This window comes from Cyprinus carpio, chromosome A7, assembly GCF_018340385.1.
Source record: "Cyprinus carpio isolate SPL01 chromosome A7, ASM1834038v1, whole genome shotgun sequence".
Classification (NCBI taxonomy): Eukaryota; Metazoa; Chordata; class Actinopteri; order Cypriniformes; family Cyprinidae; genus Cyprinus; species Cyprinus carpio.
Window position 1 is genome coordinate 20,397,126 of NC_056578.1, and position 14,571 is coordinate 20,411,696.

Below are 14,571 nucleotides of genomic sequence, written 5' to 3' on the forward strand. Positions count from 1 at the left end.
ATCAAAACACACTCATCATCTTAGCCGCCAAAAGTCTCAGAGCCACATCTGCGATACGCCACAACCAAGACACACAGGTGCACATACAACCATCCAGCTGTCAGACACACTTTTAATTACACAACGGCCCAAGGGTAAATTGTGTAACAGTGCCTTAGGGACTAAAAGAAGGAGAAGGAAGAGAAGCGGTGACTCAGAGGAGTACTAGGGACCTTAGGTACAAGACTGGAAGACTGGAAGATCAAAAAATCTAAACTCAGAATCCCAGTTTGTGGTTACAGGTCATTGACTATAAATGTGTCTTCTGAATACTCAATAGATAAATAAACAATAATTGAGTAATCATTAAAATTACTTCCTTTAGAAAACAAAAAACACTATTAAAACACGTCTAAGGATGTGTCCTGTGTGAACACCAGAGTAGGGGTGCACCAATGGGACTTTTTGGGGCCGATACCGATACAGTTTTTAACAAACACTTATTGGCCGATTCCGATACCGATATTTGTCACTTCCTCTCTTATTTGAAATTTTGGAATCAAAATAGATAGTATTTTGATCATGTTTTAAATCAGCAAAGTTCAAAAACACCTGCATTAAATTATACTAGCAGTTTTATTGCTACATAATCAAATAATTTCTAATGAACATGGATTGGATCCATTTAACATTCAGCAGGCCTACATAAATACAACAGAACAAGGACAAATATTAAATTAGCAGTGCTTTTTAGATAGGTTTAACAGTTTTCAGGTACAGAAATAAAGTAAACAAATATAAAATAACACTTCACTGTAGAGCTACACAATCAAATTTTTAATCGCAATTACAATTATGGATGCCACAATTACGTAATCGTTCAAAGCTGCAATTAATTGTTCAAAGTCCACTTAAGTTATTCTGCATGCTTAAGATGCGTTTTTTTCTTTCTACATGTTATCTTAAGGGTTTTTTCCTTTATTTTAATTTTAGTTTTAGTATAACATTACAATACCATTCATATTTTTACTTTTTATAATTTAAAGAAGAAACCAATCCGATGTTTGACATTTGAGGCTTAATACTATAGAAAAGCACTAAAAGTTTTTCAGCTTTTTTATTTTCATATAAAAATACGGCATGCAGTTGCATCAAACAATGGTATAAAAATCATTCAATGTAAACTGTGATAATCGTAATTAATAATTGCAATTACAATTTCAAGGGAATAATCGACAATTATGATTTGTCATAATCGTGCAGTCCGACTTCACTGTATAAATGAAATACATATGAATCCTTCTTTATTGTAACAGACATTATGATTAATCTTCTAATTTGTTTTTGTGTACATTTTAATATTGTTTGTAAGTTTAAATATGTATGAGATCTCCTTTACTAAGGGGGGACTCTTATTTTGATGGGTCTACAGAGCTATATGGGTAATGAAAGCACACATTCTTCAAAATTAAACTTTGTCAGTTTATTAAGCACCCCACAAAAAGGCATGAGATCTGTATATATTTGTTTACTGTAAGTTGTAATAAGTGTTTTGTGTAGTTCGCTGTATGTTGATGATAATGCAAATAGAGAGAAAGAGTTTAATGTGCACTTCTCGTGCCGTGTTTTGTTCAGCTCTTATGGTGATTTTTTTGGGCGTGAAAAACGACACAATAAACTTAATAAAACATCAGTAAAGTTTTGGTCATCATTCAGATGAGGTCCGCTACACATGAAAGTTACAAAAGTTATTTAGTCAAGAATAGTGTGCGATCTTTTGTCATTTGATTAGCATTAAAGTGCAGACAGCAGTGCTAGGATTATGCAATAGACATTATACAGCTCTGTGCCTTCACACAGTTAATTAATAAACCATTAGTTTGTTATATCGACCTCTTTACTTACATAGCCAATATGCCGATGGTTGTAAATTGAGGAAAAATCGGCCAATAAATATTGGTGGCTGATACATCGGTGCATCCCTAATCCAGAGTATTGAGAGCTGCCTCAGACTGAAAATAATTTGATGCAATTTGCTATGAAAATGGTGGTGTAACCAAATGCAAAATTAAAAATGAGGCCTGCTTTTGACAAGCCTGTGTAAATTGTTGCTAAATTCTAATCAAATGTGAAATTGATGTGATTTCATGATGATTTGAGTAGAGATTTATTGAGAAAATAACCAAACACCAGCACAATACATTTATTTGGCATGTTTGACTAGGGAAATTGGATTTTATGTTTTTATTCCAGCAGTATTAATTATTGAATTAACTGCTCTTAACAAAATGACATTCATTGGCCCTTGGCAGTGTTTGACAGAGGGGCAGATTTGATTTCAGACCTTGTCTTTGGCATAAGGTAATACTGTACTGTATGTGGAGTTGTGTGTGAGTATTCAAAAACATCTGAAGTTTTTCATAATTTCATGTTTCTATATTTTATTACATACAATTTTCAGAATTTTATATATGTAATAATTTTATTAAAAAACAATATGCATTTCACAAAATAGAAAGAAAAAGAAAATTATTTTAGACTTAGAGTCTATACAAATCATTTTATTGTAAATTTCTGAAAACAAAAACCCATTGGGGTTGGTATTTTTAATAGTTTTAAAAGAAGTCTTAAAATACAGTATAAACATCCTGTAATATATTAATGCAATTTATAATAACTGTTTTTTTTATTATATTATTATTTCAATATATTTCAAAATGTTATTTATTCCTGTGACACCAAAGCTGGATTTTCAGCAGCCATTACTCCAGGGTTATCAAACCTTCCGAAGTCATTCTAATATGCTGATCTGCAAAAAAAAAATTATTATTATTATCAACGTTGAAAACAGTAAACTTCATATTTTTGTGTAGCTAAACAATGATAATTTTTTTTCAGGATTCTTTGATAATTAGAAAGTAGGGTTGGGCGATGTCTACCAAATTGGCCTCAGACGATGTCTACAGTGAAGTATTGCGATGGACGATGACATCGGGAGGGGGGGTATCAGTTCACTAGATGACCATATGTCAAAACATTTTAAACAATTATATCATTAAAAACATAACATTCTCATTTTCCACTAGATATTTTTGTCTTCATCTCATCAGCAATTTAGATTTTGGCACTCTCCGCAGCACCTAAATAAACTTAAGTCTAGGGCTGGACCAGATTATTCGAATATTCGTTTGGTGGGTTGGCATTCGATTTTTAATTTTGAGATTCAAATAATCATTTTTTTTTTTTTTAATTTTGCGAGCACCTGGCATCCCCCGCGAAACGGTCTTCTTTCGCACTTGAATATAGCCTCTTTTTTTACTATCGGGCCGAAGGACTGTCAGGTACGGTTACAGTTGTATTTTCATGTGAGCCTGGTATGGCACGGCACGATTACAAACCGTTCTCGGCCCGGAATTCTAGGCACGGTTAGACAGCCATGCTTAGCAATGCTGTAAGTGAGTGTGCGTGACGTCGCCACTCTGTTGCCTGGCTACCAGTTTCTCCAAACAGCCAAGTAAACAGCTATGCTACGTTCAATATAAAAAAAAAAAAAAAAAAATGTCTTTTTGCATTTGCGCTTATTGATATAATACCCGTTGTCGCCTTCTGTTTATTTTATTTTTCACACAGGGAATTGTCTTATTTCTGTTATTGAACGAAGTAAATATCAGATAAAAAAGGAGTCCCAAAAACAGAAATATCTGATCATCGTCCATATCGCTGTTTATATTACACTTGCGTTACCAAGGCAAGGACTGATGCATTCCAAAGAGCACCACAGTGGAAAATGAAACCGTATCTGTGCTGACTGGCCCGGATCGGCACAGGATGGAACGGTTAAGCAAAGAGAACCGTTCGGCCCGACAGTAGAAAAGCTGCTTATGAATCAACCATTAGTGAACGTCATGATTCAGTTCATCTGGAAGAGAAGACAAAAATGCAGAAGATCTCAGCTGTGTGGTAGCACTTTAAATTTAGTGAGGACAAGACAAAGGCAGTGTGCCAGATATGCAATTTGAAACTGACCTACCACAACAGCACATCAAGTTTGAGTTCTGTAAGCAGTACGCATATAGCATATTGTTGGTGTTAAAAAAAAAACAAAAACGCTGCTTTTATCCACCATGTTAATCAGTAATTTTACACATGATAAAAACGTGCACTTAATTTGCTTGGAAAATACTTGTGAATACGTGGCAGCCATAAAAAAATAATTTTTTTTTTTTTAAAAAGTACAGTAGCCTAGCCTAATAATAATTTCTCTATATTAAAAGTAGGCTATTGCTCTTAACAGACCTGTGTGCTTTGTACCACTACTGCAGTGCCCATTCTCGGAGCATATAAGCCCTGTCTGCATGAGGCGAGCCACTTCCGGCTTGCGCTGTTCTGTAGTTATAAAAGTTTATTCATTCTGAACATGTCCCGTGTCCATATTGCATAAAAATATGACACTGCACTCCCTTGGGTCCGCAGCAACACATCTGCCACATGTGAAGTCGATTGGATGAACAGTTCTCAACATGATAAAAATGCAAACAGACAGACACACAGATATTCCTGCCTTTATTAGAGAGAAGAATATGTTCAGCTCCTTATACTTTGGGTTTAAGGAGCAATGCATAGCAGACGTAAAAGGATTAAAACATTAAATCGAATTTTTATTAGGCTATTTTAATTTTATTGTAATATATTTATAATCCAACACCCATGATTTGACCCACACATTCTAGCCTATTTAATCTAATTTAATTTAAAGGGGTGGTTGATTGCAATTTCACTTTTTTAACGTTAGCTAGTGTGTAATGTTGCTGTTTGAGCATAAACAATATCTGCAAAGTTACGACGCTGAAAGTTCAATGCAAATGTCTTTTAATATTCTGGTGGTTTAATGCCTACAAAAACGGCTCGTAGGGGCTACAACGAGTTACTTCCCGGGTTTGTGACATCACAAACCCTGAGATTTACATAAACCTCGCCCCGGGAACACGCAACAAAGGGGGCGAGGCCATGCTGCACTGCTTTAGAGAAGAGGAAGAGTTGTGGCCATGACGACGCCATTAAAACTAGGGGTGCACAAAAAAACCTATTAATATATGAATCGCTATTCTGTCTTCTAACGATTCTAATGGATTCACAAGTTTCAAAATGTTCAAAATGTTCTAAAGCAGCAATTCTTAATACTGTTCCTTACATCCCCCTGCTTTCCATCTCTCTCTCGCTCATTCATATCATCAGTTCCAATAAACTGTTTTCCAATTATACACTTTATGTGTATAGACAGAGAGATATTTTTCACATAGCTTTGAGAAGCATTAAACATGGATGTGTGTGTGGTTGCCCTACTGTATTAAAGCTTTAATCAGGATAAAACCGTATTTTAAAAGCTAACATTAGCAGTAGCATTTACAAATAACAGCATATCTAAAAGAATGAGACAACAACAAAGAAAAACTGTACCATTAAGAGCCGGGCTTTAATTTAAAAATACAGTGGTTAAATTTAAACTTTTTTTTATTGCTCTGTTTTAAAAAAGGTTATAAAAAATTGTCAATAATTATCAATACCAAACGATATGAAATATTAAATTGTTTTTTAGCTATATCGCCCAGCCCTAAGTACACGTCATTTTCTTTCGGAACACAGTATTGGGATGCGGCGGATTGTGGGGGAAGAGGGGGTTGGGGATTGCGGTGCCGGTTCAACATTGTGATGTCTATCAGCCATCGGCGATGGATGATGGCATCATCTATCTGCCCAACTCTATTATAAAATTCACAAAAAGAGCATTTATTTAAAATATAAATGTTTTGTAACAATTTCAAAGCCTTTACTGTCCATTTTAAGCAAATTAATGCATCCAAGTTAAATAAAAGTATTCATTTATTTAAAAAATAAATAAAAAACACTGACCCCAAAGACAGTTGTGTACTTCAACAATAAATTTTTTTTTTTTAATTATTATTATTATTATTTATTAATTAATTATATTTATTGCAAAGTCAACACATAAGTCACTTTATTTATTTATGGTAAAAAACAAAAAACAAAAAAAAAACTAAAAGACGTTGCCAAAGGTGCCTCTATGGCCTCGTTCCAAATCGCACCCTAAACCCTCGTGGTCTGAGTCCACACTTTCGCGACGTAATGCTGCTTTGACTGTCGGGTAGACTTCTGCTGTGGAGCTCGACTCAAGTGTGGGCTCGGCAGAAGTGCACATCGAGGGCGCATAACAGCCGCAGAGGGGGCATTCGCAAGCACCCTTCTGAAAGCTAATATGACGAATGGGACACCCTACGGTATCGTGGATTTAACAGACACACGGCGGCCTTTTAAGTCTGCAAGAGCGCAAGTGCACATGAAGTGTGTCCTTTGGAACAGGGCCTATGACGCATTTCATCTGAAATGTTAAATCAGCTAGAACCTGTGTCTGATCCAACACACTCCAGTCTCTCTACCTCTTACTAATACCAAACTTTGAGACTTCAGAAACGTTCCCTTGCATTAGCATCCTATGAATGTTGCTGGTTTCAGTTACACTAAATTTAAATTAGACAAATGTCACACATATCTGCTCATGCCTCGCCCCAGTAAACAAGCCCCTCACTCCAACCACATTACAGATCTTCTCTCACACACAGTGTACAGAACAAGAAAACACACCTCTGAGGCCCAATGAGTCAGGAGATCCACTGGTACACATGGTCCTCTTGCTGGAGCTAAGCTAACAGTTAAATGGCACCAAACAAAGCTCCAGAAACAACTTGTGGGACACAAGTTTGTAATGTTAATGGCCCTGACCATTAGTGTCAAGTGCCCTGAATGCATGTAAAGCTGATTCACTCTCATGTATTACAACACCACGTCTGGGAGCAAATCAACATGAAGCTTTGCCAAAATAAAGAACAGCAGCACCACATGAATGTAACCACCACAGACAGACGATGATCAGTACCCTGCTGTAGTATTAGTAATACATGCCTTTGCATTTACAGAGGAAAAGAAACAGTGGAGGAAGCATTTTAGATCATTTTTCAACCCAATACAATCGCCATTGGCCAGTACATTTTTTTTGTTTGATCTACTATTTTACACACACACACACACACACACACAAACATATATATATATATATATATATATATATATACACACACACACACACACACACACACACACACACACACACACACACACACACACACACACACATCAGCTTATCTTATCTTCACACCAAATGCAGGTGCACTATGCATCCTTGAGATGAACTGAAAATAGCACAGATTGCTTAATGGAGAGAGAAACTCCCAAGCATTCAGTCAGAGTTTTCAGCGAATTAAAATATATCTATGCTAAACTTGTAACTAGCCTCTTACACACACACTAGTGAGTAAAATCTAAGAATTTCTTAGCAAATTGCTAATGATAGACATTTAGTCACCCAGGGTGAAGATTCAGTCGAATATGCGAGTGATTTACTAACAATATAGAGAGTTGTTTTGCAGGATTATGGATAAAATAATGAATTGAAGACGAGAAGCTTACTGGTCACTGGTAAGACCATAAGAGCCCATCTTACGAACATGCCACTAACATGGCCCAAAATTTTAATTCTGTCAGCGTTTACTCACATTAACACAGTTCTGCAGAGGCAAAAATGAGTCAGCACAGTTAGCCTGATCATATTAGCTGAACATATTCTTCTCTCAACACCGTGTCTACACCAGACGATAGTACTGTGTAGAACCTATTTTACTGCCTACACTGGATGTGGCGCGACAAATTCCCCACAGTAAACTGCTGCTGCGTTCTATTTATGACGTACTGAAACAAATTCCAATATGGGCGATTCATATTCAAGCTAATGAGAACCATTTCGCGGGGGATGCCAGGGGTTCAAGAAAAAAAAAAAAAGAACATTCGAATGTGAAATTTGAAAATCGAATGCCAACCCACCGAACGAATATTCGAATAACCAAATAATCTGATCCAGCCCTAAATGAGATATATGTTTTTTTGTTGTTGTTGTTTTCACTGGTCAGCTTGAAAAAAATCATTCTGAAAGTGATTCCAATGACTTTGTTCCTCTGTGTCATTATTGTATAGATGTGGTATGGACTTCCCTATTCTCACAGAATTAGAGTGATTATTAAAACTTTATAGTTATAGCCTACTTATCGCTACAGTTATCATCCTTGGTGTGAATAGCTCTTAAGACAGAATAAGCCTGCAAATGGCACAGTTCCCTCCTTCAGTACAGGTCTAAAGGCTTTAACATTTGCCAAAATCTTTTAAAAATTTACAAAATTTTGCAGCTCACTAATCTAGAAAAGTAATGGCACGCCACTTTTCAACAACAGAAAAACAAGCTGCATTCATTTTTTCCACTCAATGTTTTAAACTGTTTTAATGTCACAAGAGCTTTCCTGGTAACGTCCTACCACACTAGCGGCTTGCAGTTATGCTGTTGTGGTCTAAATAAAACTGCCTGGCTAAGCTACCCCCTATTACTCTTCCCTGACCAACAAGCGTCAAGGCTACACCTGAGTCTGCGGCCTCACCTGGCGACGTAGCACACAGCATTTTAACACTTCTCTGCTGCTCGGCACACACAGCGTGAGGCAGTGCAGGGCTGAAAGGTGCGGCGATTTGTCCAGTGGCACTTGCTGGCCAGGGGGGAGTTCTCTTCTGACGGGACTAGCGAACCTGCAGTCTGCCCTTTGCCACTTTTGCTGTGGCTTAAAATAACTCACCCTGAGAGCGATGTAATTTCAGTCTTTCCCACGACCAAGACAGCCAGCCAGCCAGCCAGATGAGCAGATGCATGCTAGCACAGATGCTAAACACTGCACGCCCTGCTTTTTTTCAAAGACATTTAGCTACCCACTCATAAACTACCTCCAGACTGGTACTCATGCACTGGTGTTGACCTGGTTTTTCAGAGCCTGAAGACTATAAGAAGATGGATGCAAAGGTTTGCCATTAAAACAACAACACCACATTCTAGATGGAATATTAAGCCAACTGCTGATGAAAAAGATGAAGAGACAGAAATAAGAGAAGAGAAAAAGAGAAAGACTGAAGCCTCTTCCCTGTTTCTGTCTAGGCAGGAGGGTCTTGTGCCCCTCCCCTTGAATTCCACTGCCATCTGAAGACCACATGCTGTGTCTGGGCACGACGCCAGACAGACTTTACCCAGCCCTGAGAGAGCACCTTCTGCCCTTACTACTGCCACCTCTACATTGGAAGAGGCCACTTCTACGCCACACTCAACCTCTGTCTTAGAAACAAAACTTTCATTCTGAGGGCATTCATTCTAGTTTTGTGTATTGTGATCTTATTTGAGATTAATATTTGAGAAAGCATAACCCAATTAGCAAATTAATCTTCATAAAATTTGTTGTTTGTGTTCTGATACTTTATTATAATCTCCAAACCAGAGATTCAGCAATAATCAACAGATAAATCAATAGACCAATAATCACAATCGCTTTGACAGGAATTTAGTCAAAGTTTATTTAGCCATTTAGTCAAAATCTTTTTTTTTTTTTTTTTTTACAATGAAACTTAAAGGTGCTGTATGTAGGATTGACACCGAGTGGTTGAACTAGGTATTGCAGTCCAAATTCAAAATATTGGAGAGAGTTTTTTCACCCGGCCCCTCCTCCTCAGTCTTGACGCACAGGTAGGTTGCTAGATTTACGACATAAACAGGAACAAGCGCACTTGATGGTGAACGAAATTAAATAAGCTGTGTTTTCCGTCAACTGGCAACCCGGGGTGCTGAAATACAATTGGGTAAACTGTCAGTGGGCGGGTTTCACAAACCAAAACAAACACAGACATTCCGGCCCTGAACACACATTTTCAAAGGAGAATAACTGACTGTAGCATTGTTTTTCAGATAAACAAGTATGTTAACTTAACATGTTTCTTAAATATCTGCAAACATATTATAGTATGTTTTAACTTAAATATTACTTAAATATTAAATATAAATTGTATGGTTTCTACTATTGTTATGTTTCTTTACTGAAAAATGTTAAATTGAAAGTTGACTCACAAGTGCATCTGGGGTGGGTCATTTAAGGTGACAATGGCCACTATGCAAATATTCACAGATTAGCCAAACGAGCTGATCCTCCTGCGTGATTTCACTTTGGGCCAAAAACCATTGAGTACTAACAGAACTACAGCTTTATTCAGTGCAATTATAAACATCAATGATCCCTAACAAGAACATGACAGAGAGTTTTTTTGAGAGTTTTTGTATACTCTCAAAAAATACAGTAATACTTGGTCAAAAACTCAGTTAGACTCAAAACAGGAGCTCAAACATCAGGAATAATTATGAAAAAAAAAAAACATTAAAAAAAAGTCTATTCTGATCGAAGTTTTTTGGCACTTTGCACAGACAGGGTATAAAATAGGACCTCAAACTCTGTTCACAATTCTTTGAGATTTCTGCAACACTTAAAATCTGGGAACTGTGTTTGTCTAAACGGTCTGATTTAAGTGATTATGTTTTAGCCATAAAAATTACATAAATACAGTATCAAAATTAAACAGATAATTCAATACACAATTTGTTCAATTAGAAAATCAAAGGGGAAAAAGAGAAAGGGTAACAGGTCTGCAGATACAGTCTAAATAAAGCTAGGTTGGTTTATGGTTGCTGATTTTAGTATGATCAGTTTTATTACAGTAACTTGAGTAACAGGGTTGAATGGTTGAGCCTGGCAAAAGAATTGATGGTGTGATAATTGTAATAACAGCAATACATGCAACAACAAATCAGGTTTCTTACAGACTAGCGCTGTGATGAGTGACTGACAGAGTGAGTGAGAGTGAGAACGTGTATGTGCACCAAAACGGCCTCTAACGCTACTCAGCACTCCCGTTAAAATCGAGTATACTCAGAATTGTATTCTCATCTTTGTTGTTTTATTCATTTTTACATCCGTTTGTAGTTTCTTTTTCCCCTGTCTCTAACTGAATTTTGGGAGAATTACCGTAATTACTCTTGAAAATGGGCATGTTACAATTCATAAACCTTTAATATTTCTATTTTCAAAACAAATCCGCACATCTGAATTACAGCTTGCACCATCTGATTGTGTAAAGTTGCGTATGCCTACACTGATCAACATTTCAGTGGCCGTAATGTCATGCCTGGAGTTCTGAGAAAGCTCTCATTTAGTTTCATAAAGTTTCAGAGTCACGTTTTTGGTAACGAAAATTTGTTAATAATAAAAACAAACCAGACAAGCCAAAACTAAAAGACTGAGTCATCAAAATTAAATAGGACCTGATGACATTTTGACAGAAAATCCTGATCTAAATTGAACCTTTCAGCTTTATTAACAAATACAAGACAAAAACTGATCGTTAATCTTTTTCTAGCAACAGCCAGAGGCACAGAAAACACTGATGAGTGTGTATAGTAACAACAGCCCTGCCCTTTAGCTGCATTAAAATCCTGATGACTTCTTGACATACATGAACAGACACATCACAAAACCTGTTAAACAACTTAAAACTAATATATTTCTATTTACCTTTAAAATAAATATGTTTAATTAGGACATGAAACTCTTAACATATTGACAAAGATTTTGCATTTTCTATAAAGCCCTAACTATTATATTTTCCCTATATAATTGATAAAGCATGTAAAACAATGGAGCATGATACAAATTTAAGTTACTAAAAAAATTATATTCGCTCCTCCTTCATTGAAAAACATCTGTTTGAAATGTTCAATACTCTACACTTCTTAAGGATAAAGTTGGACTACATATGGTGCATAAACACTACCAATTCTAATTCATGATTTTCTCATAACACCTGCATGTGTGTACAAATCCAACATATGGTGCAAATTATACAGTGCAATAGACTGAAAATCACTTGCACACAGAGGTGCTTTTATTTCCAACATTTAGTCCAAATACATCCTCCAAACTTCTGTCTCAAATTAAAGGTTTTCCCTTTTCTTCTGCGAACGTCAACACAGACCATCAGGCGGTCATGTCTGATGTAAAATATCTTTGAACAACCACTGATTCCTGAAATTTATGGAGTAGTAAAGCCTACTTAATTACACTAGGTTACTGCTTAAAACACAATAGTAGAGTATTTTACATAATATACAAAACATGGTGGTCATTCTTTTAAAATATGACACAAAATGCTTAGTCCTCGTTTGCCTAGGCAATATGCAATCTCCATATGCAATTTACTGATCATGCAATACTTAAAAAACAAAACACAAAAACATGCAAAACTTAAACAAAAACACACCGGGGTCCACCCACACACAGGCATTCTGCTTTCACTATACCCAAATCTCTTTCCTTCACGACACACTCAAGCACACTGACAGGGGCTGATAGGGTTGATACTTCTCACACACGTTTTTTTCATTAGGCAATTACACACACACACACACACACACACACACACACACACACACACACACACAAGCACACACACACACACACACAGGCCACGTCTGGTGGTTGCAAACTGGAGGCTGTCTGCATTGTTGATTATACATCTGACACGTTTAACAAAAAAAAAAACTGAGGACTTCAACAAAAAAGTGATTATAAATCAATCATCATCATAATAAATACTACTACCATTTAAATTTCCACATTAAGTGGAAACACTTGCTCATATATTTAACGACTCTGTCTGATAATGTAAGAGCATTTTAAGTAAAAACATCATATTTTTTACTCTACAGCAGCACTTAGGTCTAATCTTGTAATGTGACTGGCATGTGATAATGCTAAATTAAATATTTTAATAGCTAGTTAAAAGCTATGTAAATTATGTTTATAAAATAAGCAGGAATACTTAATATATTGCATTTTTATAAGTTTAGGGAATGGTTTGATGAACTACACACCAAGCATGTTTATATTCTGGAACTTAAGTAAACTTAAAGATAATATGTGCTCCAAAATGTGTAGGCACTAACTTATTTAGAAAGGGAAAAACAGATACACCTCCCTCTAAACTGTGATAAGGACCGGTTTATATATTTATACATTTTTGTAAATCTGTACCACCTGCAAAGTCGCTGACAGAACTAGCTACTGTTGATGTATTGATGTAAATAAGAGTAAAATGGAGAAATGAAACAGTGCAAGTTCAGTATTAGTGGAAACACAAGGGTTGAAACTTTTTCCATGTGCTCTAGATGAAAGCAGCGGCGAGTGATAACAGAAACTTTTACAGCATTTCACTGTGCAGCAGCTGTCAGATTCATGGTGGCTTTGTCTCAAACCACTTAAACGCGTCTATGTTGACCAAAAATGCTATCTAGACAGGCAGCTAAATAGGTTTTGAGCCGATGTGACCGGCTTAAAGTCTTCAGAAAAGTCTCCAGGTGCTTGTTGGTTATATATTAGTTCACCCAGCCGCCTAAACGTACCGCTTCTCTTTTTCATTGGCTGAATTTACAACCACACAAGAAACTAAACAAAACTGCAGCTGCTGGCGTAAAGCGGAAAGCCGGTGAGTAACGTACTGTCGTTTTAACGGCGCGGCGCGGCGCTGCTGCTGTTGATACCGGGTTTTGCATCAGCTGTCGACCTCCTTAGTTTTTCAATGCATGATTCATGAGTTAATCTATACCGAAGGAGTGTGTGAGAGTATCCCGAAGTGAAGCACTGACCTGCGGGGCCTAGCGGCGGCGGCTGCTGCCCGTCCTCCCCGAAGATCAATCTGAAGTCCAGCTCTTCATTCCCGGGGCAGTTTGCAGTAGTCATCGGGTTTGACAGCTCGGGCTCACCCGTGTAAGAACGCCGACTCTTTAATAAACTCACTACATTGACTGATGATAAAGGCAAAACTTTTAAACTTTTTCTCTCTAAGCCCGGGCAGAAATATAATAGCTTCTCCCTCACAATAATCCAAACTGGTCGACCTTCTGTGGAGGTTCAGCGAACTCACAGCGGCTTGAACTTTTTGCCTGCGGCGTGAAGGGGGGGTGGGGGGTGAGCGTTGTGCGTCAGCGCGACCGTTGATCGAGCTCGTCCGTAAATTCGCTGCTGCTCTCCGTCTCGAGCTCCTATCCCAACTTTTACTAACAGCGCGTGACAGGCCAGTTCCAGCGGTGACGTCAGGCGAGTCGGCAGACAACACAAGCGCGCGCACACGCGCCCTCAGTCACTCACGCGCGCTCACACATAAACACAACCTAGCCCTAAACTGGCTTATGGGTCTTGTAGTTTCTGTAGTAGCTGTAGTTAACTGCAGTTCAATCAGCCGTACTCTTGTAAAGACCACGTGTTTCAGTGAGTTTTATTTTAAAATTTAAATGCAATACACTATATTACATATTAACTATATTAATATAAATGGTATGATTTATATAATTTAATATAACTTGGTAAATATAATTTAATAATTAATATAAATTATATTGTAATTTAAATACATTTTTATTTTATGTCACGAACTCTGCTTGTTTACATTATTTATAAGAAAAGATATAAATCGCGTATCTTTGTTTATTTGCAGGTTTAAATTCAGTTTTAAATCCCAGATTTTCAGTGTTGCCTCAGACCTTTGGACTCCATT

General features: G+C 37.0%; 1 protein-coding gene across 3 annotated transcripts in view; it reads right to left on the bottom strand.

Annotated features, from left to right (window-relative positions):
- LOC109102658 (nuclear factor of activated T-cells, cytoplasmic 3-like) overlaps positions 1-14,175 on the bottom strand; it is an 82,313-nt gene extending 68,138 nt beyond the window's left edge. Inside the window, exon 1 of one of the 3 annotated variants that reach the window (XM_042760290.1) lies at positions 13,664-14,175. In XM_042760290.1, the coding sequence (XP_042616224.1) occupies positions 13,664-13,757 (94 nt within the window). In that variant the 5' untranslated portion in view covers positions 13,758-14,175. Of the gene's footprint in view, positions 1-8,537; positions 9,844-13,663 lie in introns of those variants that run through there. The other 2 variants (XM_042760291.1, XM_042760292.1) reach the window with 2 other exon arrangements.
- Between the last annotated feature and the right edge of the window lie 396 nt (positions 14,176-14,571).